The 24,987-nt window shown below is 56.7% G+C and overlaps 1 protein-coding gene across 1 annotated transcript in view; it reads right to left on the bottom strand.

Annotated features, from left to right (window-relative positions):
• Positions 1-1,890: 1,890 nt before the first annotated feature.
• The window catches only part of AXIN2 (axin 2), a 28,853-nt gene continuing 5,756 nt past the window's right edge, over positions 1,891-24,987 (bottom strand). The window contains exons 3-11 of the mRNA XM_036269738.1: positions 20,462-20,602; positions 12,937-13,039; positions 10,479-10,619; positions 9,526-10,031; positions 9,150-9,329; positions 8,607-8,840; positions 8,009-8,104; positions 6,632-6,799; positions 1,891-3,393 (exon numbers count right to left, since the gene is read on the bottom strand). Coding sequence (XP_036125631.1) covers positions 3,267-3,393; positions 6,632-6,799; positions 8,009-8,104; positions 8,607-8,840; positions 9,150-9,329; positions 9,526-10,031; positions 10,479-10,619; positions 12,937-13,039; positions 20,462-20,602 — 1,696 coding nt within the window. The 3' untranslated portion in view covers positions 1,891-3,266. The remainder of the gene's footprint in view (positions 3,394-6,631; positions 6,800-8,008; positions 8,105-8,606; positions 8,841-9,149; positions 9,330-9,525; positions 10,032-10,478; positions 10,620-12,936; positions 13,040-20,461; positions 20,603-24,987) is intronic.

Below are 24,987 nucleotides of genomic sequence, written 5' to 3' on the forward strand. Positions count from 1 at the left end.
GCCCTGATCACAGGGCAGGCCAGGAGCTCCTGTCCGCCGGTGGGTCTGGGATGCACAGCTGCATCTCACCAGCTCCCAGGTGAGACCCAAGGGGCTGGGGGAGGGGCATTCCGGAAGAGCGGGTCTTAGATGATTTGGGGACAGGGGCGAGAGGGGCAGACAGCATGCGGTAGCTTTTCCCTTTGAGTCAGATCCCTTTAAGACTCTAATACAACTAGCCCTGACCTGCTGGGCTCAGCGGCAGAGCGTTGGCCCACGGACCAATGAGTCGTGGGTTCGATTTCGGTCAAGGGCACGTACCCTGGTTGTGGTTCATCCCCGGCCCTGGCTGGGGTCATGCGGGAGGCAACTAGTCCATGTGTCCCTCCCTCTCACATCAATGTTTCTCTCTCTCTCTCCCTCCCTCCCACTCTATCTGAAGATAAATAGAAATATATCCTCAGGTGAGAAATAAAATTATTTTTTTAATCCTCACCCGAGGATATTTTTACATTTCTCTTCAGACAGACTGGAAGGGAGAGAGAGAGAAATGTTGATGTGAGAGAGACATATCTATTCCAACCGGGGCTGGGGATGAACCGCAATCGAGGTACATGCCCTTGGCCGGAATCGAACCCAGGACTCCCTGGTCCTCAGGCTGATACTCTAACCGCTGAGCCAAACCAGCCAGGGCCTCAGGCGAGGATTTAAAAAGAAGAATCTAATACGAGTATAGGCTGTCTCCCTGGGGGAGGCACAGGCGATTCTAGTGTCAGGGGTCACGTCCCAGAAGCTACCCGGACAGCTGGAGAGCACCTGGTTGTTAAGACAAGTCACAGAGCAGCAGGCTCTCAGAAGAAGGACAGACACAAGTGGGCGCCAGCCTGGCTCTCCCAGGCCCACGGCCCCCCAGAAGGTGTAGTGCCGGGACTTGAGCCCCGGTTTGTCTCAGCCCCAAGCCTGTCTCTTACCTCGCTATCCCCAGTGGATGAATCTGAAGGCCTGAAGATGAAAAGCCACAGCCCCCACCCCCCATGCACAGTCGGCTGCATCGCTTCATCTCAGATGGGAAAGTTTCAGTTCTGGAAGTGGGGACCCCTGCTGTGAGCCCGGTCCAGCCGGGGGTAGGACCAAGGTGAAGGAAACTTGCAGCCTGGTGTCTGGCTCCCACACCCCCTCACCTACTTGCCCAGCCGCTGCCCAGACCCGACCACACTGAGGCTGTCCACTGAGGTCGGCCCCTAGCCCGCCAGCTGGGACCTGGCATGACTCCACCCTCAGCCTCAAGTGTGTTCACCACAGGGGCAAAGAGCCAACCACATCAGCTTCAGGCCCCACCAACTGCCATCACAGACCCTTTATTTCCAAAAACAGTCCGTCACAGGGCGCCTTTAAATAGGCCTGTTACCAGATCTGAAGTATATCCAGCACGTCTTTGTTGAGCCCACTGCCCAGACCTCCATGGCCCTGTGGACCAGTGTCCACCCGATGGTGCAGAAACATCCTTGTTCCCCTCACACCACCTGCACCTCTCCAGCCCAGACCCGCACTGAGCTCAGGTGCATCGGCCCCGCTGGACAGGCCGGATCTACACGCATTTTCTGAGAGGCAGCCCCTCCTCACCTGTTCTTACCTGGAGACACCTGCCCGTGGACGGGGCTGACTGCAGAGGGGAGGAGGAAGACGTCAGAGGAAACGTGTCTGCAGTGTGACCCACAGGAACCCTCAGGCAGCAGCCAGGTGAGGGACTCGTTTTTCAAAACCCCAGGGCCGGCCCAGATTGGTAAGAACTCAAGGTGCATCCAGGAATGGGTTCACGCAGCTGGGACTCAAAGCACAGATGTCCACACACACACACGGGGCCTCTGCCCTTCCCCCACCCCAGGAATTCCAGGACAAGGCCAGCGTTTTGAAAAATATAAAATTTTAATAAAGGCTACATCTCTTAATTACAATAATTATTGTACCAAGTAATTTTCCTTAAATGAACTCTTTATAATGCATAATTTACAGTATAAGTAGAAATGCCATGGCAAAAGTCACTGAGTACAAGACTTGTAATAAAAAGGCATAAAATATATTTATACATAAACCCCTTTCAAAAAACAAGGGAAAGCTTGAGCCCTCAATACAGGGCGACACACGGACGGGGACACCGTGCAGGTACAGGTACTGTACTGATTTAAAGTCAAGCACTAGAGATAGTGGATTAACACTCTTCCGCCGTACGATATATACAGACGTATAGTACAAGTGACCAGGGCCGACGAATGTACAGATTAACTTAATACAAAAACCCAAACGTCAAATGAAGGTGTCTGGAGGAAAAGGGGTGCTGCTAGGCCTTCCCACAGCGGTTTGCTTCTTTGCAGGGCAGGGGGGTTGTTTCCAGAATGGCTGTGGCCCAGAGTCATCAAAAAAAAAAAAAAGACTCCAAGGAATTGTTGTGTCAATAAAAGCACAAGTTGAACCACAGGTTCTAGTAGGACTCAGCCACTGGGCACGGCCTTGGTGGGGAGCTACGACAAGTTACAGGATGAATCTGGGGCCCCCAGAAGGCTCCCCCCAACTCAGCAATGATCATCCCATCCAACAAGGTGACCCCGAACTGGCAGTGATGTTGCAACCTTAAGTCAAACTTCAAGACCTTTCTGCCAAAATACAGCAGCACAGAAAAAAAAAAAAAAAAAAAATGCACCGATTTCTGCGTGTATCACTGGTAGGGCACCCCCGAGAAAGATCTGTCTTCACGTGGAGAAAACTCGGGGCCGTGCACAACGCCCCTCCCCCTCAGTGAAGAAACCATCACTGCACTCCGAGCTCAACTCCGAAGTTTGGATAGAACAATGAGAACGTCCCGTCTCCCCTTCCGTGGTTTAAGCAGCATATCCATAAACTGGGGGCAGGGATAATCAATTGTTCAATAAATATCAGTAAGGATTCCTGTTCAGGTAAGCTATACACAGTTTCTCTTAGTTTATGGATTTCAGATCCCTAGGAAGTCATATATTATGTATGGCAGTCTCTCAGATACAGTCAGCATCTTCAACAGCCAAGAGTGGTCATGTTTTTAATAAATAGTTCAGGCTTTTCTTATCTCAGTACCCAGCTCGTGAATAATGAAAACCGACCTCCCCCCACCCTCCCAAAGGCCCGGTGGCCAGTTCTTCCCTAGACTTTGTCTTCATTGGTTTTTTTCCTTCACTGTGTTGCCTGGCGGTGGCTCAGGTCCCAGACCATCCGTGCGGGCTCCGGCCCCGCAGCTGGACACGGCCGACCCACGCAGCTCAATCGATCCTCTCCACCTTCCCCAGGATCCTGCCTTCGTACATGGGGAGCACCGTCTCATCGTCCCAGATCTCCTCAAACACCGCTCCACAGGCAAACTCGTCGCTTGCTTTTTTGAAGTAATACCTTAGAAAGAAAAACCCAAAAAGCACCTTGGTCAAGTTGCATTTTCTGCTTTAAAAGGAACGCAGGCCAACACTGAGGACTGAGGCATCTCGAGGATTATGCTACAGCAGGTGTGCAGGTCGCCCTTGGCCCTGATCTAGGATGACCCCACGGCTCCCAAGGGCTGGCCCAAGGCGCAATCGGGCCAGGTCAGGTCACTGGGAGCAAAGCTAGGCTCCCGGTGAGCAGCAGCCTGGGCGGGGTCCCCTGCAAACAGCTCCGACGACACTCGTGTTGGGGAAAGTGCACTTTGCAGAGTACGGCTGCTTCTTTCTCCCCTTTTAATTGGGATTGGGGGTGGGGGTGGGGGTGGGGGGGGGCTGGGAAGGGCAAAGCAGGCCTTGAGTTCATTTGCCTGCTGCAGCCAAGAGGGGTGTCCTTCAGGGACCCCAGACGGAGCCCCGGGAGCTGTGGAAGGCCGACGCCTCGTCATCTTCCCACCTTCCCGCACCCAGTTGCCAGCTCCTGCAGCTGGTCCCTGGCAGAGCCCGAGATACCGCCCTTCCTCCTCCCACCCACCCCTCCAGGGTCAAACACGAAGGCCCTTCTATTATGCCCGCTGATTAAAGGTTCCTTTTATCCCACCCCGGCCTTCTTTCTTCTAAGGCTGTTTAATTGTATGGACTCAAATGAGCAGTCTCTCCGGCCGGCCTCTCCGGAGTCACATTCAGAGACGCTGGCCTCCCAGGCCCACTCCCAGGCCCCTTCCCAGGCCAAGCAGCGAGGGCCGCCTCCTTCCCTGTCCCGAGCAGGGACACCCCTCGAGCAGATTAAAGGCATCCCTGCAAGCTGTCATCTCCAACCAATAAGGCCAGGGTCGCAGTCCCCTGGGGGGACGGGCACAGCCTCTCTAAAAAATTTAATTGTGTCTCAGGGTTATGGCTGCATTTTGTTTTTGTCTTTTCTCTTAAAATTAATTCCCTTTGGTTAGAGCTAATTTTTTTTTCTCCTTTAATGAAGGCAAGCCAAATACTTTCACAGGAGATAAGGCTGAAGAGAGCGAACAGCTGGGTGTAGTCAAGGCCCTCTGTTTCCTGCACTCCCGGCCAAGCTAAAGCCGCTAAGGGGCCGAGGGGAGAACGCTCAGAGGGAGGGGGTCGGGCTATTGGGGGGGAGACTGAGAAGAGATGGCGAGAAAGTGGGGAGGGGCACCGGGCACCGGAGATCTGGACAGAGGGAAGAGTTACTTTGCCAATAAGAGGCTCCAACTCCAAGGCCGCCCTCCGCCCCCAGCGCCACCGGGCGCCTGGGGTTCACCGGGCGCCTGGGGTTCACCGGGCCGGGCCTTCACTGCAAACACGCCATGACCTTTCACACAGCTGTGCCCCCTTCCAGAGAGGGGAGAGGCCACGCTCCCGGCCCCACCCCCAGGACTTCACAAGTGCCCGCTGCCCGCCTCTCCCGCAGCGGGCTCCGCGGACTTTGTGTGGCACACTTGGCTTTCTCCTGCCATCTGGCCCGGCGGCGCCTGGCACGTCTCGAGGGCTGTGCTCTGTCTGAACCTCTGCAGGGTGAGATTACTCAACACAGGCCAGGCCCTCCACTCCACTCGCGGGGCGTGTGGGGGTGGGAACTAAATGCTGGAGCATCACCCCTGCTGGGGGAGGGGCGAGACCCAGCACCCTGCGCCCCAGCACCCAGCAGGACGGGGCGTTGGCTCTGGCCAGGAGAGCCGCAGAGGGAGATAAGGAGCGGGGAAGGCCCGCCACAGCCTGATCCAATCAGTGAAGAATTTGAGCGTGGACCATTCGTGCAAGTCTTTGTGCGTTAGAGGGGAGGCCGGGGCTTCAAAGCCAGGCTTATTAAATGTGCCTTAGGAAAAAAAAAAATCAGAGCCAGATGTGGCTGGAGCGGCTGAGCGCCCGGCCTCCCCTGCACCTCTGCCCAGCGCTGCATGGCCCTTCTCCCTGAAGGTCACCTGCAGTTCCCCCAAGTTCAGCCGAGTCAAAGCTGAGATCAAAATGAGTCCCTGGAGGGGCACACTTGTGTAATTAGTTTCACCTTGTGTCTGTTCCAGATTTTAAAAAACACAGCAGCAGCCAGGCCTGTTCCCCAACCCCATACCTTTGGAGGATTGTCTCAGCCTAGGTATAAAAGAGAAGGATCCAAGCCCGACTCTGCCCAAGCGAGCTGCTTGGAAGACAGGTCTGGGGGCCCTGGACCCCTGGACTCACCAGGGTCCAGAAGCCAGTGCCGCCTGGCACGTCACTAAGTGCTAGAAGCCAGTGCCGCCTGGCACGTCACTAAGTGCTATCAGGGTTCTCTCCTCCCGTTCCCAGCTCAAGGCAGGAATGGGTCGGCACCTTCTGGACAAACCGTGTGTTCCTCACACCTGTGCCCGTCCCTTGTTCCAGTGCTGCACACCACGCCTGAGATACAGCTGGAGCAGAACCCATGCACCCCCCAGGATGAAGGAGGGGCAGGTGGGACTCTGGATGAGCCCAGGTGGAGTCCCCACCCATCCCCAGTTAAGGGGAAAATGAACAAGGAATGGAGCCCTCAACTCGAAGCCTGCCCAGGCCCCGGAAGGCCGGGGTGGGCATCTGCATTGTGCAGACGGGGAAAGGAAGCCGGAGGGCGGGCAAGTTCCCTTCCCAAGGCTCTGTCCACCCCGTGCCCACCCGCAGGTCCCGCCCCCTTGGTTATGGACAAGAGAGTACCTTGCTTCACATGCCCCATAAGACAGAGGGAGGCAGCTCGAGGCAGAAGAGCTGAGTAAGGAGAACGCTGCCTGCATTTCCGGGCAATGTCTCTGCCCGTCCCCAAGCCTTCAGTGTGGACAGTCTCTCCGACACGCGAGCCAGAAAGCAGTCTTTCGGTCTCCTCATCCGTCTGCCCATCCGTGTGTCTCCCCCCTCTCCCCCCCGCATCTCTCTCCCTTTCAGGCAGAGTCCCACAAGATGGCCTAAGTCCGGCTCTCCTTCAGACAGAGCCACCTGCCACCTTTCTCCTCCGCGCCCTGTTCACCTGGTAGAAAAAGCCCACCCAGGCCCCCAGTCCTCTGCGCCGCTGCTGCGTTCTCCGTGCGTGGCGAGGGGACAGAGGAGAAGAACCGCAGGGGGGCGGCAGCCCACTCCCAGGGCACCCCTGTGTTTGCTCAGCCCCCCGCCCCGCCAGGTCTGGTCAGGCCAGGGAAGCAACTCTGGCTCTGGTTCTGAGCAGAACAACCCCAGGCGGGAAGAAGCCACAGGACCCTCACCTGTAACTTCCCTTTCTGCTGAGCTGCTCTTTGAAGTGGCCCAGGGTCAAGCTCTGAGCCTTCAGCACCCTCCGGTACGGAATCTCTTCTCCACAGAAGAAGTAGGTGACGACCAGCTCGCTGGCCTGGAGCGCGTGGGCCCCTGCTGGCTTCTTTGGCTCTTTGTGCCTGGAAAGAAGATGCAACGCAAGCATTTGAAGGCAGTGCGCGTGCGCGCACACGCGCACACATGCACACATATGCAGGCGTGCTCTCTCCAAACCTGTCTCCAGAGGTAAAGCTCAAAAGGGGGCCTGCGTGTGTGCCCCCATATCACAGAGACAGCCACCTCTGGTGAGCACGCAGGCCAACCCCAGGTCACCTGTGTCGGGCACAGGAAGGGACAATTCCCTTGGTTGTACAAACTGCTTACTGTTTCTCTTGCTACCGCTAAATGGGGCACAGAGAAGTCTCTTTCAGGTTGGCACAAATGGGGTGCCTCCTCTCAGAGCCCCCAGGACACTCGCGCTCAGGGCATGCTGTGCAGACGGACTCGGAACACCTCCTGGGATGGCATGAACTCAGACGGCTGGAGCCCACTGGGGGCGGGGGTGGGGAGCCTGCGGTCATTTAGAATTCCCCACCTATTCGAAGTTTTTGTAGGGTAGCTTTAAAAGAATACAAGCTGAGGGCCAGAATAGCTAGTAGACTTTAGGTCAACCAATTAAAACAAAGAAGTCCAGGGTAGTGGCTTCCTCAGGACTTCAAACATTGCTCACTGCTCACGATAAAGCAGCTAAGAAATAAAACTTTAGTTATTTAGACCATTTCCGATCTCTTCAGCAGATTTCTTTGAATGCACCATCCTGTAATTAAACGAAGCCAGGCCTCTCCGTCCACATTGTGAGGGTGCAACTTCACGAACGAACTCGCAGCACGAGGAGGAGAGACACCCTCAAGCCGGACAATGAGCGTCCTCCCCCCAGCTCTGTGGCGGTGGAGTCGCCTTCCTGCTCCTGTGCCACACAGGTTTCCAAGGTGCTAACTTGCAAGCTACATGGGGGCAACTTTTGCGTCCAGGTTCAGGGGCCCCTGCGCTCATCTGCCTGTGGTTTTGTGTCTCAGCCTTTGACTCGTGTGTGCTCAAGAACCCTGAGCCATCGTCACTCCAGGAAGGAACACTTGTGTACAAGTCACAAGGCGGTGCTCAGTACAAGCAGGCTTTTCAGGATCCTAATTTATGGCCACATTGGTGTTTATTGCTCGTCACAAACATGTTAAAATCGAGGTGACTTTATATACTTTAAAATGCTTTAAAAAAAATCGCAACTCCCGACTGTGAATACCCTGACATGCAACCCACTGGGTGGCCCTCGTCAATGCCAGGCAGACACTCACTCTTCGGAAACCAGGCTCGGGGTGGAGAAGGGTGTGGCTCCTGTCTGCCCTGTGGCCAAGTGGTTCCTGTCCCTCTGCTGACTGGCCACGCAGCACCTGAGGACATGGCCAGAGCAAGGGGTTAGAGGAAAGCCAGTTGTCCCCCGGGGCGCGGGGGGGGGGGGCGCGGCCTTCTAAACAGACACGCACCCAACTTCCAGCCACGGGGAGACCCAACCAAGGCCTGGTGTTCACAGTGGCTGGAGGAGGCCTGGAGGACGTCTTGGGCATCCCAAGCCCGCCTGGGAACCCAGGAGGGACACTGCCAGCCGGGCAGAGGGCAGAGGCCTTGATCCCCGCCAGCCAGTCTGCTCATCTAACCAGGCTTATGCGATCCGGGCGTTTAAAGGATGGGATTGGTAAGGAATTACTGAATGACCTAACAGACCCTCGTTAGCTCTTCAGGACCAATGGAACTGAAGGCAACAATTTGCCAGAAGCAATTCCTCCCTGAGGAAAGACGGAGACCCAGCAGGGAAGAAGGCCTTCCTTCCGCAACAAGCAGGTCTCCATGCCCACGCCCAATGCCAGCCTTTCCCTCCGAGGCCCGTCCACTCACCGCTGCTTGGGGGGTTTCGACACCTCAGCTAGCCTGCGGCAGGCCTCCTCCAGCTGTGCCAGGGTGTTGGGTGGGGTCAGGGGAGGCATGGCAGGGTCCTGGGTAAACGGGTGGGCACGGGTGGCAGCTCGGGGGTGCCCGCTGCTGCCCCCCCACAGGTGGTGCCGGCCAGCTCGCTCGGCTGGGGCCACACGAGCAGACTCCAAGGGGTAGGCCTTTTTTGTGCTTTGGGCACTGAACAAGGAATGAGGAGAGAGAAAGCAAGAGGGAAAAAAAAATGGGTTAGAAAAACTGGAAAATGTGACTTCAAGAGAAACTTCTCTATTCTACCTTCAGAGAGAGAAGAAATGACTACCACAACACGAACAGGGGGCACTGCCAAAACATGGCATTTTTGTGGTCTGCTCAGTGCAGCGTTTAATATTAAGATGGCAGGAGCAAAGTCACATTTGTTTCCGGCTGACTGCAAAAATAGCCACCCCCACAATACCTCCGGTGACAGCCGACCCTCGTGGGGTGGCGCCCAGCAGCGGCGGTGTTTACCTATGGGGCTTGGGCTTGCTTGGCCGCGCAGTCTCCAGCATCCACTGCCAGACATCCTGCGACCTGTCTCCTTCCGCCCCGGGCAGCTGCAGCGCCGCGGCTCCTTCCCTGGCGGCCAGGGCCAGGCTGGGCTCGGCGGCCCTGCCACTGCGCTTGGGCAGGGTGCTGCCTCTGTTGCCACTGCGGGGACGCAGAACCACACCCCTTACCTCGTGGGACAGACGGGAAGGTGGTGGGGTGACATGCACCGCCCCCCGCCCTGTGCCCTCCTTCCTGGAAACAAAATGCCTGTGCCCTCTGACCCCACCTCACACCTGCCCGGGGCTGTGGTCGGGAGAGAAGCCCCCCAGGGACAGTCCAGTTGCCTGACACTTACCCGAACTGGTCCCCCGGTGCGGGCTCTGGTGCCTTGGGGTGGCTTTTACACTTGGAGTAGCAGTAATACTCGGGGCCCCCGGGGCAGAAGCAGCGCACCCTCTGTGCGGCCTCCGCCTCGATCTCCTCCTTGGTCTTGGGGATGGCGTGGTGGTGGATGTAGTGGTGGTGGACGTGCTTCGTGGTCTGCTTGGTCACGAAGCCCTTGGCCCCGAGGAGAGGGCAGCCGGCGGGCGAGGCGGCGGGGGGCAGCTTGCCCCCCGCTGGGAGGAGAGGGTGGTACAGCTGCTGGTGGTGGTGGTGGTCAGGGGAGCGGGAGCGGGGGCTGTAGCGACCGACCCCGGGGGACTGGCAGCCGGGCGTCTTGAGGACCCTGGACAGGTGGTCGTCCAGAATCGTCTGCGGGTCCTCTTCGTAGCTGCCGGAGGGCAGGAGGGAGAGGGGGTGCTGGGTGGGCACCCCATCCCGCGAGCCCAGCATGAGCTCCGAGCCCTCCTTCTCTTCATCCTGGAAGGGAAGGCCGCAAGGGGGCGGACGTGAGCAAGAGGGACCGTGGCTTGTGGGGGTGCTGGGGGCCTGCGTGGGAGCTGGGGCCTGTGGGGGGCTGGGGGCCTGCGTGGAGCTGGGGGCCTGTGGGGGGTGCTGGGGCCTGCGTGGGGCTGGGGGCCTATGGGGGGTGCTGGGGCCTGCGTGGAGCTGGGGCCTGCGTGGAGCTGGGGGCCTGCGTAGAGCTGGGGGCCTGTGGGGGGTGCTGGGGCCTGCGTGGAGCTGGGGCCTGCGTGGAGCTGGGGGCCTGTGGGGGGTGCTGGGGCCTGCGTGGAGCTGGGGGCCTGCATGGGGGCTGGGGGCCTGCGTGGGGTGCTGGGGCCTGCGTGGGGCTGGGGGCCTGCGGGGGGTGCTGGGGCCTGCGTGGAGCTGGGGGCCGTGGGGGGCTGGGGGCGGGGCCAGCACTACCTCTCGGATCTGCTGCAGCCGCTCCTCCAGGCTGTGCCGACTCTCCAGCTCCAGCTGCAGCTTCTCCAGCCTGGAGATCAGCTCGGCTGCGAACACGGCGGGGTCCACGGGGGTCATCTCCTTGGGCAGGCGGTGGGTTCTCTACAGGGCACCGGGAGGAAAGGGTCGGGGCATGCTCAGCCGGCCGGCGGCGGCGAGGGGGCGCCGGGGCTGCAGCCGGCGCGGGCGCTCGGTGGCTCCGGGCTCGCCGAGCGCCGGGCTGCGGGAGCTTTATGCGGCGGCGCCCGGCCTCATGGAGCGCCATGGTCCCCACCAGCGCTCGCCTCGGGCAGGAGCAGTTGGTCGCACTCCGAGAGGCCCCGCTTGTTCTCTCTGTAGTACAACCAGCCCATCAGTAGCTACTCTGAAGTAGAAAATCTTCAAAGACTGTTGTCAAACATCAAAAAAAAAAAAAGGCAGCCTCTGAGGTGGGGAGGGGAGAGAGACCAACTCAAGGAATAAGAAGTGGAGTCTAAACAGAAAGGGAGTTGGAAATTTAAAAAAATAAGATGGGAAGGGAGGCGGGGGGAGGGAAGGGAGGGAAGGGGAGTCGCGCCGGATCAGAAGCGGGGTAATTTATTTCCTGGCCGCACACTGCGCACCTTTGAGGCGGTGTTGTCTCAACACTGTCCTAGATCTGCCTGCCCCCCCCCTCCCGCTCTTTGTACAGAAAATGAAGAAAGCTGCTGCGGGCTAGTAGCAGAACACTGCTGGGTTTGGCTGCCTGAAGCTGCTCTGTCAAGGGAAAAGGGAACATCTCCAAATCAAGTGCGGAATATGAAAAGGCACCAGATCGCCTGCCAAAAGCAGCAAACAGAGAACCCCCACGGCCGCCTGGCTTTCTAGCCTCTTGTCATCTCGCCCACCCTCCTCCCCGGTCGTCCTGCCTCCTTCCTCATTTCCCTCTTGCTTTGCCCTTTTCTCTGGGGTGCAGTGGGGGCAGCGGACAGCCAACCTTCGAAGGCCAGCGTTTCCCCCGCCCCTGGGTGGGCCTCCAGGGGTAACCCGTAGCTGCAGAAGCTCGGGAGAAGGCAAAAAGGATCCCTCTGTAGGAGATGGCCCTTCTCACACAGGCTGGCTCCATGCAGCACACCCCCCTTCCCATTAAGGGGCTGCCTCATGGAGAAAAGTCGATCTGCACAACCCAGGACAAAATCATCTCATTTATAAGCCTGGGTATTAGACGTTTTCTTTATTAATACACACACACCCTTTCCCCATCAAAAAAAAAATTATATGAATACTGTTGTATTTGGGACGTACTGTTATTGAGGGGCATGCTGGAGGTCCCAGAAAAGCACTCTTAATATGCTAATTTTAGGACAACGTTAAATCTGCCCCAGACTATGCAAGGAGGCTCAATCTGGGCACTGCCACAACGCAGGATCAGCCATTCAGCGTTCGTTTTCTAAATGCAACATAACCCATGGACCAACAGGATTCTCAGAAGCGGGTGGGAAGGATTCATGACCGGATGCCGCTCCAAACTGGACACTCCCCTCCCTCAGGAGCAGCACCCTTGCAACCTGGATCTCAGAGCACTGCCAGAAGCCCAGCCCATGCAGACAGTGGGGCTCTCTTGCCTACAGGGGGCCACATGCTAGTAGCTGCCTTCCAGGAGGTGGAAATAGAGGGGAGGCCCAGAAAAGTCCTTCATGCCATGCTAACCTCTCATCTCAATCACAGGAAGAAGCTGCTCATTTCCAAACACTCATTCATCCAGCACCTATTAGGTGCAGATTCTACAGCAGGGACGGAGTCACATTCTGGGACTGGAAAAAGAAGATGGTATAGCTGCCCTTCAGGGCTTCAGAAATCAGCAGGGGAAATGGCCAAGTACAGAGACTAACGGATGCTGAGATGACTGAGCCAGGCGGTCAGCACAGCAATGTCCCTGGGGTGCAGCTTCCTCCCCAGGAGCAGGGACTCCTCTAGCCCCTCCTCATCCACTCATTTGTTCGTGCATTCGTTCAATCAACAAGTGTTTACTTAAACACCTATTATGTGCCAAGCACTGTTCTAGTTCCTGTGGCTATGGAATTTAACAAAATAGATAAAACTTCCTGCCTTCAAGGGGCTTCCACGTAGGTGGGAACCCAGTGAGAAGCATGGATGATCTCCTATCATGTCCTGTTTCCAGGAAGGAACAGCTTTGGTTTCTTTCTCATAACGAATTTCCTTTTATGAATTGAGAAAATGGAAAGGTTCAAGAGGTCATGTCGAGCTCCCCTCTGCCCAGCATCGATCGCACCCCAACAAACCATGTGGCACCTCTTGCCTGGTCTTCCCTTCCCTCCTCGCTCTCTAGCAGGACCCAGCACTGCCCTCCCACAGTCTCCTTGCCCCCTCCTCTCCCGTCCCTTTTCTCCAGGACTCAACAGGCTGAAAACAGCCACCTCCCCCTCTAGACTATACTCACCGGGAAATGAGGTAGAGACACTTGGCCATTGGCCTTCACGCTGCGATGCATTTCTCTCTGGAGCTGTTTCTTACTCCCCACGCGGTACGGAGGGATTCCATCTCTAAGGGAAGGGAAAAGACAGAACCCGCCGGCTCACGAGGCTGATCTCCACTCGGGATGCTCACAGGCCGTGCTCCGATCCCGCCAATCAATGGGGCCACACGCTTCCGTGAGAGCACACCCTGTCCCAGGCACCGAGGCCGTTCCCACGGGGGAAGATCAATCCACCATCAAATGGCCAAACCTCTTGTCCATCAATCATCTCTGGAAACGGCTCCCTCTTGGATTCAGGACCACTAACTTGGAAAGAGCGTGGTCAGCTCACCTCAGGCTGTTCTCTTGGAACTGGGTTACACTCCGGCTGACCCCCCCATTTTACAGGTGCCCAAGGAGATCCTAAAACCCCTTTGGCCCTCTCAACAGTCCATTGCCACCGCAACATACTACCCTGCATCAGGACCCCAGGCATGCCCACAGAGCGTACCAGGGGAAAACCCAGCAGGCAGAGGGGCCAGACCCACAGAGGGCTAGGACGAGCATCAGCGAAGCTGTGTGATTCTTAAACACACCCCCTCCCTGTCATTTCCAAATGTCTTCCTTGTATGAACTGCCACAGGGTACCTTTGGGCTCCTTCCTTCCCTCTGCTCTAAACCCTACCGCCCCAACCAATGAAGTCTCAAAGACATGACCCACATGGGCATAGGGACAAAGCCCCTACTTGTGGCATTCTACGCAATTCCTTCCAATGCCTGAGTACCTACCACATGCCAAACCCTGTTCTAGGCCCCAGACACACAAGCAGTGGAGGAGGAGACAGAAATGCAGGACTACCTCATGAAGCTGCGTCCTAACGGGGTGGCCCAGGCAATTAGCAAAAATCAAAAAGCAAAACCTATAGTATGTTAGAAGGTGGTAATTAGCATGATGAAACACACGGCAGGAAATGGAGAGAGAGGGCCACTGGGTGGGGGGTGCAATTTCAAAGTTTTGTCCCCCCCACCACGTGATCCTCACTGGTTATGGGGCATGCCAGGTGGCTCCAGGGGCGGAGCAGCGTCAATGAAGTCTCTGCGAAGCCCTGAAGGCAGTGTGGCCCCTGCGTGCGTCGTCACATCTATAAACAAACCAGAGGAAGAGGACGAACCGCCTGCACTCTGTGCTCCAGCTAGTCTTCCCTAGAAACGTGACCTGGTGCTGCTGGGATTTGCTAAAAAAGGATCTTTTTCTTGACAGCCGTCCAATGGTCAAGGTGGGACAATGTTCCTATCACTGTCCTTTCCGGAGGCGACTTATTCGCAAAAGCCTCATGTTCAAACAGTTCCATACTGGGTCACACTTGGAGGCTGTCAACATTGAAATGAGGTGTTTGGCTGTTTTCTGTCCCTAGTGTTTTGCTCATCAGAGGGTGCAAGGGAGAACCACACAGCTGGCTCAGCAGTAGTGGGTGAAACCAGCAGTGCCTAAAAACACGCAGCAGCAAGCCAGGGCTGACCTCTGGCTCCTTCTCTGCAAGGCCCCAGAATCCCCGTGGCTGCATTTTCCAGAAGCCTGCTGGCCTAGGCTGGAGAAGGGGCCACCGCGGGGGGCGGTACAGAGCCCAGGAGATCGATGACCGGTTAGCCAAATCTTCGCTGAGAGGCACAGAGATCATCGCACTGAAGGTACAGGGCAGAAGGAGATCAACATCTAAAGTGAGGACTTCAACACACATGTGAGTCCTGACCCCGGGCAAGGCCAAGTCACCCAGACAGCCTCCTACTCACTGAGGCCTGGGACTTGACAGGGCCCCTGTGGCCAAGTAGGATAAAGGTTCCCAGTCCAGACTCTTACTGTCCCACCCGGAGCTCATTGACCCAAACTCGGTGTTTCCATCTTGGGATCCGTTACAGGACACGGGAGAAGAGGCGGTTCTCCAGAGCGTACCCGAATGAGCAGCAGAGCAAATTCCAAGCCAGGTGACCGACTCCAGCCCAGCAACAAACACCGAGTCCCTGCTGCGCGTCAGACACACCTGACACAGAGTCCAACTCCATTCGCACAGAAACCCGGATTCGCCACATTTCAGATGACCAGCGCCAGGCAGCAGCAGTCAGATCGAGGATCGGAATCCAAGCCACTGATGGACTCGAGAGCAGGTGTCTTTAACCCATCGACCCACCCTCCTAGCCTCGACTGGAGAAGCCAAGCTGGGACTGAACGTGGGCACTGGACATGCTGAAGGGATGAGTGGGAGACCTGGTGCATATCCCAGAAAGTGCTCCCCACTACCTAGTACTCACTGGCTACTGAGCATGCCAGGTGGTTCCCGAGACAGTGCACGTCCCCATGTCTAACCTACATCCCTTGGGGTGGGGCTGGGGGTCCCACAGACTGGGCTCAAGCTTATCTAAGCAGCTCCTGCTGCGGCAAAGGCCTCGCCCTTCTGCTGACCAGCCCCTCTCCCGGGGAGATGAGAGGGATGTCTCTGCCCCGGGCCTCTGCCTGACAGCCTTGGGGACCCGGAGTCCAGCACCACATGGACCCCACTGTGACCCACACAAGGCTTCAAGAGCCCCAGAGGAGGCCCCAGCCACCCTTCCAAAGCTCTTGCTCCAGTGACCCCCGTCCCCTCCCCTTTCCTCCCAGATGGAGCGCAGTGGGGAGGCTTTTATACCTTTTTTTTTCCACATAAGTTAGGAAGAAAAGAGAACTGGGGAACACAGGTATGGGGGGCACTGGCTGACTGGAAGACCAGAGGAACACATGATTTTGAAGCTCCCCCTCAGCCAACCCACACACACACACACACACACACACACACACTCAACTTGCAGAGGCTCAAGGAAGCTTGACAGGCGCCTTTAAGGAAAATGTGGCTTTAATTCTCCCCCCGCCAAGACTCTTCTTCCAAAACAGCCCCTCATTCCAGAAGGGGGCCTCTGCTCTTTGTCTTCAGGCTCTAAAAGTCTACGATCAGCTTCCTGGCTGCTCAGAACTGTGAGCTGAAGAGCAACGCGCTCCGGTCCCTACACAGCCTCCTTTCATTACAAACATCTTAGCTAACGAGCCCGGCTGCCGGGCCCAGCTGTTTCTGGGGAGCACCGGTTTTGAAGTGTGGACTCCACTTAGCTGCGGTTGAAGCCGAGCCAATTAGCTTAGCCTTTTGACTCCGCTGTGCCCGGCCTAACCTGAGTGTCGCTTTCCGGCGACTTTGAAATCGCAGGCTCCTGCGCGCGGGCGGCCACTCGCATTTCCATTTGGCAGCCTCTCAGAGGGCCGCCTCTGATCACAGCCAACATCAAAAGCCTGGTTTGTAAGATAAGGTAATATTTGAAGTTCACACGGATGCTTTCCCTGGTGTCCAAAGTAAACCCATAAATAAGATATAAGGAAATAAAAATAAATAAATAAAGCAGCGCGCGCCGCCCTGTGCGAAAGGCGAGGGAAGCGGCGTGCACTGATTTCGGGGACACCCCGGACAGACGCGGCCTCCCGTCCAGCGGCTCCGGACCTGGCGGCTCTGCGCCAGGCGGCCGCACCGAGCGACCTCCGCGCCATCTCCGCGCTCGTGCCCAGCCACCTCCTGACACAGAAGCCACGCTTGGGTGGCAGAGGACCTGCCGCTTCTAAAGTTTTCAGCCCCTGCTTCACCCTCCCAGGCCTGATGCCCGGGAGTGCCCCTCCCCCGGCCTGTCCCCAGTGCTTCAGAGATTGGCTGGGAATCTGGCAGTTAACTTTTTTTAAAAAAAAAAAAAGAAAGAAAAATTAAAAAGCCATTTCTTCCGAGAATGTAGGTTTCAGACTAACAGGCTCGTAAAGCAGCCTTCTCAGAGGCCCACTGAGACTCGAGCCCCAGCCATCTCTCACAGGGCATTGCACTTGGCGGGAAAACAGGAGTCAGCCGTGGGCTTTGGACGAAGGCAGTGACTTCTTCAAAGCCCCTGCCCACTCCGGACCTCCGGCCCGCGCACAGCTCCCTGGAACAGCCAGATGCAGGCGGCCCTGCCCAGCTTCTACCCAGGCCTCTTGCAAAGGCCCCCGGGACTTAATTGGTTCTGTTGCAAATGAGACGATTGCTTCCCTGGGTTTGTGTCTAATGAACTCCAACCTTCTGGAGTCTATTGAAGGCCGCCTGTGACCCCCTCTTCCCCTCCCCAGCCGCCCCCCCCCCCAACTCCCAGCAGGGCAGCCAGCCCCCGCCCAGCCCGAGCTGGCCATTGTGACCAGGAGAAACAGCCAGGGCCTTTTCATGCTTTATGGGGCGCTCCTATTCACTTGTTCAAGGAAATTTCAAAGGGGCCTGCTACCCTCTTCTCCCCTCTAAGCTTCCCCGGATGAACAATGGGCTGAAAGCGATTCAGCCGGCTTTTCATCCCCACACGCTTTATTCCGCGCCAGGCCCACAACTGGCAGAGCTCTGGAGAGGGTCTAATCCCAGCCCTGGGAATCCTGGGTGACCCGCCCGACACGGGGCAGATCACACACTCAGGGCCAGCCGGCCAGAAAGTGCCCCGCAAGCCCGGCTCTCAGGGCACGCCAAGTCTGCCAGGTGGGGGAGCGGGGAGGGCCCTGGGGACCCCCAGTGCCTGGCAGCTTGACACCCACAGGAACTTCTAAGCCTAAACGCTCATCCCATCTGACGGGGCTATGGACACCCCCTCGTCCTCCACTACAGGCAGCACCAGGCAAACGGCCCCTGGGCAAACCATTCCCGAGAGACGGTCCTGCTCTGATGACACATGCCCGCCCAGCTGGCATAGACGTGCCATCTGATAACCTGCCCACTTGATTGGGGGAAGGCTCAGCACCACCCAGTGCTCAGCCCCCAGGTCTCCGAGCCTCCCAGGTACCTTCTCTTGGTGTTGATGGACTGGTTCACTCATCCCCAAGCCAAGGTAGCTTCACCCCAGGAGGAATCCCTGGGGTTCTGCCACTTGGGGCCCATGGGAACGTCCTGTGCCCCAGAGAGAAGGCTGCTAAGGGAGCGATCTGCCCTCTTCTGAGGGATTCGTCTCTATCAAAGTGGCCTTACCAGCCGCATTCTAACCCTCACCGCCCAGAACAGCTTCAAAGTCACCTCCATAAAAGTGAGGACGCTTTTCTTTTGGGGATAAAAGAAGAGGGGTGCAGGGGAGAAATTAGAACTTGCTTCCTACCCCCTAGCCCACCCACTGAAAAAGCAGCAGTGTGGGTGGATCACTAATAAGTAAAAATAAAAGAAAGTCCAAGTGGCTCAAAGGTCTCGCTATCAACTGGTCCCCACAAGTGTCTTGTGCTGGAAACGTTCGTGCTCGGGGGTAGAGGGCAGGAGGCAAAGGGCAGGGGCTGGAGCTGGCCTGGGGCTGTGGGGGCATGGGCCCCCCCAGCGGGAAGCCCAGGGCTGCCTACCCTTCGGCCGGGGCCTGGTGAGGCTCCGCCACGTAGGGGCCACACCCACCCACCTCATCCAGAGCCCAGAATGACACTTCGACGGGGATGGAAATGAAACGCAGGCAAGGACCAGGAAGCCAGCAAAGAAGAGTCTCTCAGAACAGCAAACAGCCCTGGCCAGTTTGGCTCAGCGGTTAGAGTGTCGGCCCGCAGACCAGAGAGTCCTGGGTTCGGGTCCACGTACCTCGGTTGCAGTTTGTCCCCCGACCCGGTTGGAGTCATGTGGGTGGCAACCAGTTGATGGGTCCCTCTCACATCTATGTTTCTCTCTCTCTCTTCCTCCCTCTCTCCCTCCCCCTCTATCTGAAGATGAATGCAAAAATGTCCTCAGGAGAGGATAAAAAAAAAAGGCAAAGCAAACAGAAGCCTGGTCTTCCATAAACTACCTTTGACTTAGTCCCTCAATGCCCTCGCTCAAATCCAGCTTAACTTTAGTTTACACACAGTGCTAAGGCTCCCCCGAAACCCACAAACTAACAGGGGCTGGAGGAGGGATGCGAACTGTAGCAACCACACAGAGAACAACAAACACCACAACCAAACGGGGGGGGGGGGGCATCCCTGAAAACAGGTGGGGGGTGTCACTGTGTCAGAGCAGACAGCCTTACAGAACCTGATAATCTATGACGTAATACAATGTAGTTCGAAAACAGACCTTGATATTAATTATTTGGATCAGTAAAGGCAGAGCAAGAACCAGGTCCGTCAAAGGACACTTTTTCTCAAGGATGGATCCTTACGGGGTTCAGCCCGACTTACTCCGTGGAACTCGTTCCTCCACGTTGGATGAAAGACGTGCACCCCGACTCTATTGTTCCCCAAGCCCAAAATGCTCTGCTTTGATTAAAGTGCAGTGTTTCACCCCAAGGATCCCTCTCCCTTTACCAACAGGGGAATCTGGGGCAACACAATAAAAGTCACCAGGATTTGAATCGATAGTCGAGTCCCGAACCAACCTCATCCACTTTGCTCCCAAGTGGTTCCACGCCACCAACGGGACGTGGGCCAGTGGAGGCCAGATAGCTTCAGACAACGTGGAAGAGGCGGTCGGTTTTCAGGAAGGTGAGGGAACGCTCTCGAAGGAAGGATGCCAGAACTCACACAGCTCAATGGGTTTGCCTTTTGAAAGCTGTTCCCTCAGTGGGAGAAATTACTACTCGGAAACATTTGTGGGGAAGCCTTCCAAGAACATTTCTAGAATGGTGGTTCTTAACCGGGGATTGGGTGAAAGCTGTTGGGGAGTTCTGCCCGAGGCCAGGCTCCCTGTCTTGTGTCCTGAATCAGAATCTCAAAGGATGGCAGGGGATGGGAATACCCAGCCCACCATCATCCCCCCCCACACACACACTATGAAACTAACACAGAATGTGCGCCTTTCTCCGTCCACAGAGACCACCACTGCATGACCACAAATGACCGAGCACTCAAAGCATGACCCTGCTGATGACCTCATCAAACTACCCTGATGACTGAGACTGCTTTCAGAAATTAAAGCCCCCAGCTGCGAGAGGGCCAGATCAGACTCGACTCGGGGGGGACTTGGGAGTAGAACCCCCACCGACAGAACGGGCGTTCCTCACCGAAACAGTCACCTGCACGACGTCCATCTGAGCACATTCACGAGGGACGTTCCCTTTCTGACCCCCACCTTCAATGCCTTTTCCTTCAGAAACCGTGAAGACCTAAACACAAACCCTTCTGATGCCACCCTGTCCCCCAACTGCTGGCTCTACATATGGGATGCCTGGCTTCGAGGCTGGCCAAGCGCTTCTGCCCACAGGGAAGGTGGGCACAATGACCACCAGAAGATGTGTTGTTAAACTCAAGGAATTCATAGATCGTCATCTTAACCTTCTACGTCACTTCAGTTTTCTTGTTAAGGTACCACCCAACTTTCCCTTCAAGGCTCTAAGCTTACCACCACCCACCTACCACGCCACCCTCCTCAACCACCAAACACATGTCCACGGGTGGGATCTGCAAAGCCAGGTGAGGGTGGCTGAGGTCCCTGCCCGGCGGGCCCGGTGCGTCCCACTCCAACCATGCCCATGATGGGGACAGCAGAATACTCACACGCTACTGTCCGTCATGGACATGGAGTCATCCGTCAGTGCGTCACTGGAGATCTCGCTGTCATTGGCGCTGGTGGCGGGTGCAAAGACGTAGCCAGAACCCACGTGGTATGGGTTAACAGGGTCGCTCCTCTTGAAGGACCTGAGGGAGAGCACGACAGGGTGCGTCACTCATTCTCAGCAGACGCCGGGAGCCAGGCGAGCCCAGGGCTGCAAGTGCGCAATCCCACGCACTGTTCAACGCCAACCGCTGCCCAGGGCCAGGTGCTCTCTGGGCAGAAAGCAGGGGCCTGTTGAGCCTGATTCGCCCTCGGGTGAAAGCAGGCTGGTTCCTCTGCCCCGAAAGGAAGGGCTGCTAGGGGACAGAGGACCCCATGGCAGCCCAGGGGATCCCACAAAGTTCTAAATACACACTGACGTAGGGGAAGGATCCGGACTCTGCTCTCGGAAGAGAGGCTACAGAATCGAGGAGAGTCAGTGGAGAGGGGGTGTCTTCCTCTTCCCCGCCCCTTATCCAAGCCCGCACCAGAGGAATACAATGTCAGGTCCTAAGATATCTTAAGTTTCCAAGGTAACTGTTAGCGTTGTTCTGAGACACAAACCCCTGGAGGCCTGGCACCGCCTTCTCATTTCAACCCTGGGCCTAGCAAGCTGGACAGATGGGGCAGAAAAGTTCAAGATGATGCCTAGGCCTTCCACCCCATGCGGCGCTGGGCCTCTGTGTGCCCTGCCCCCACAGGCCTCCTCCCAGGCTGGCTAAGGCCAGCCGGACCGAAATGAGCAGCACCACTGGTTCACGGGAGGCCCGGGCCTCTCCTCCGCTGGCCTTCCTTTTGTTTCCGCGGCCTCTGCCACCCCATTCTGCCCCCTGACCTCCTCCCAGAACAGCCAGTGTGCCTGCGCCCTGCTGGGCCACATACCTCGTGTCACCAGTGAGGGACTGAAGTGGGGGGAGGAGGAGGAAAGGGCCACTGTGAAGCCTGGCATGGCAGTGGCCTCCTGCACGAAGACCAGCGCAGTCCACGGGCCGCCACGTCCACGCAATGGCAAAGAGCCAACTGGAGGGGAATGGACCGGCCCCGAGAAAGGAACCGACCCCACCAGGCCACTGCAGCCGGCCCACACAGTGGCATGTGGTTGGCAGAAGAAAGGGACCAGGAAGGATCAAAGCTCCCTCACCTACCACGTGTCTGGCACTGTGATGGACAGTGCAGGTTACGTACCATGGCTGGCAGGGGCGTGTCACACTGAAGTCGGGGGACAGGGCGCCACAGGGGAGGCAGACACTGTTCCTGCAGGCCCACGAGAGCGGCGCACCTTTACACACATCAGCTCAGCAGTCCTCCAGCCACCTGGGGAGGAGCCCTGTGCCCCTTTCACAGGTGCGCCCTTGTGGTCCCACAAGCACAGCAGCCTAGCCCAGGTTCGAGGGTGGGCCCCAGGCCGGACTGGAAGGAGGGGTGGGGGTGGGCAGGGAGCTGTTGCCACAGTTTGGTTTGAGAGCCAAAACGGGGGGCCATTGCCAGACAGAACTGCACGCGGTGGGGGAGAGGGGGTCCCTGTCTCTCAGGAGCACGCACTCTTGCAGCTGGAGTGACAAGACCGACAAGTCACAACATTTCAGAGTCAGAATGAATCTGAGAAAGGGGCAAACCCAGCCCCCTCAGTGTAGAAACGTTGGTAAAAACCAACAGCCACCATTGGTTGGAAACTTAGTGTGGGCGGGGTCTTCGTTCTTGTCACTGTTCTGCACACACGGCACAGCGTGGGTGCTCAATGGACATCCGCTGCCCAATCATCGTTCAGCCTCACAACCATCCAAGGAGGTAATGGCGCCCCACGTGGGGCCCACAGCCTTCGACGAGGCCACCGGGCTGGAGACTCTCTGAGGAGCTGGGCTGGCAGGGACCTTGAGTCGCTGTACTGAGCTAGCCCGGAACAGAAAGCCAGATCTCAGAAAGGTCATGCAGATGCAGAATCGACTGGCAAGTGCAGATGGGGAACGCTGCATTTGAACCTATCCAGACCCTGGCCGAGTGACCTTGAACTGTCACGCGGATGCTCTGACCCTGTTCTCATAGCTGCAAAGGGCGGGAAGTCTCACTACACTACCTCCCAGGATCTTTATGACAACTGAATGAGGGTGGCAAGACCCTCCGTGCCCTGGAACTGGCCCCCATGTAATGAACCTGGATTCCCAGGCTCCAGGCTCGAGAGGTGCAGCTGCTTTCTCTGGGGAAGGAAGGAAGGGATGAGGCATGCCTCAGAAGGGAACTCAAAAAGGAGGCTGTTCTGTTTGTCACCAAAGGCAGAACAAGAGGAAATGGGCTGTATAAGTCAGAAAGAGAAAAGCGCTTCCTAACGGTCCGAGTGGACCTATGAAGTGAGTGGGGGCAGGTTACGGAATCGCCCACATCTTTCAAATAGCCCAGACTTCCCAGCTATCTGGGGTGTGTGCATGGTGCTACTGCTCAAAGCAACGTGGACAGGAGAGCTTCCTCAGGACCCCTTCCTGTGGTCAAGAACACAGTAACGAGTAAGTTCTGGAAGCCTTGTCAGGGAACAGAAACCAAGGGCACAAGAGTTGGTGCTGGCTTAGCTCCCAGCCAGCTGGGTGACCAGAGGCAAGTCACAGCCCCCACGATGTGGAGCGCCCCCCTAAGACACGTGCAGACGCAGATCAGACACGGCCATCTGCACGTCACAGCCTCTGAAAGGCCCAGCACGTGCACTGTAATTTGGGGGGAATCACAGGTGAACACTCCAAAAGTCCAACTGCCACCAGAAACAGAGAGCTCCCGCTCGTCCTCCCTCTGTGGCCTTTCTCAGTCGTATCATGACGCACGCCAGTGTGTCTACACGTTGGACGCCGTCCTGCGCAACTGGACTGTAAGCTCCACGCGGGCAGGGACCTCACGTGGGTCTCCCCACTGCTGACTGTGGGTCTGACCTGGGCAGAAACGCAGACCCTTGTGAAATCTCCTTAAAAAACTGCGACCAGTAGATGGGTTGCCGATAAGTTTTTTTTTGTTTTTTGTTTTTTTTTAGTCCAAAGGCGAAATACAAGATCAAAACAGCTGTAAATAGCATTCAAACACTCCACCGCTTGGGTGTTGCTATCTTTGTGGTGTTAACACATCAACCGTGTCCCAAGTGGAAGGGCTATAATTCACCCTCTACAGGGAGAAAATGACTCAACGGACATTCCTCCTTCTCCCGCCCCAAACAAAAAAGGCACCTCACTCAAATCCCATGTGTGCTCCCAGCTCCCGCTCCTTGTACACATGGATCCCAAAATAACCGCGTCTCCCTGCTTCCAAAATAGAGGCTACTGTGTGACCAGTCATTAAAAACGGAATATACCGCTCTCAGCTCAGCTGACTGCAATGAAGTGTTTGCACTTTTCTACAATCATAACAAGATGAGGCAGAGGAAAGGAGGAGGCAGGGTTGGGGGGGCAAACTCAAGTTTTAAGAACCCCAAACTTGATAAAAAATCCCCACGTAATTTTAAGAAAACGGATCAGAGCTGTTTTCTTGTGATTACTTCAAAACAAAACACAACACAAAAACGGAAAGAAACGCCACCATGTTGCGGTAATTGTGCCCAGATGCTCTGATCATTTCTTCAGGACTGTCGTGCTCCCAGCTGCTGGCAGGATTTTAAATTCCTGGGGAGAGCGGAGGCCTATGCTGCAGACTCCACTGGGCGGACCCAGTCTGCAGCTTCAGGGTGCAAGGGTGTTCAGCTGTCAGGTAGCAGAGGCTCCTGCGGCCTTATCTGCTGGGGAAATGGTTTCTGCCTCCTCCCCGCCCCCCAGCCTATTCTTATCTCTCATCTGGATGAGATGGTGGCCTCTGCCCCTCCCCAAACACCAGGGCAAGCCCCCGACAGAGAGCACAACAGAACTGACCTTGGGGCCTCTTTCTGGGTCCCCCATCAAAACAATGCAACTTAAAAGGTATGTGCTTCTAAGGCTGTGTGTTTGGGGCTTTCCAGAAGCCCTGTGACAGTTTATTCCCAAAGTCACTACTGTCTTCAGCAAGCACTTTCCAAGGCAAGCTCAAGGGGCATTTGGTGAGGGCTGGGCCTGCGAGGGCATGGGCAACCGGGCCCCAAGCAAACAGGCGAACTTTTACAAGTGCATCTTCGCAGACGGCCTCCGCCAGACCTTCCATCCTCTAATTGTGGCCTACTGCTTCCAGCATATCTTTCCTATGGCATCATTTTCTTTGATAATTGAAGCCAAGCTTGATTCCAATGGCTTCGCACAAAAATGGGCCTCATCAGCGAGTTCTTTGAGAACAGGAGGCGCTTGGAGCCAGCAGAGGGCCGTCTGCTGGGCCGGGCTCATTTTAAGTGAGGCCAGAGCAGAGGGTCCAACGAGACACAGAGGAGACCTGCCTTGGGTAGGGACACACAAGGGCCTGCAGGACAGCAAGGACGCAGGGAGCACTCTGGGCGCCCCACGCGTCTCCTTCCCAAAATAACTGCTGGGCGGAGCTCCCAACCGCACAGCCCCCTTCA

This window comes from Molossus molossus, unplaced genomic scaffold (assembly GCF_014108415.1).
Source record: "Molossus molossus isolate mMolMol1 unplaced genomic scaffold, mMolMol1.p scaffold_m16_p_19, whole genome shotgun sequence".
In the NCBI taxonomy this organism is placed as follows: domain Eukaryota; kingdom Metazoa; phylum Chordata; class Mammalia; order Chiroptera; family Molossidae; genus Molossus; species Molossus molossus.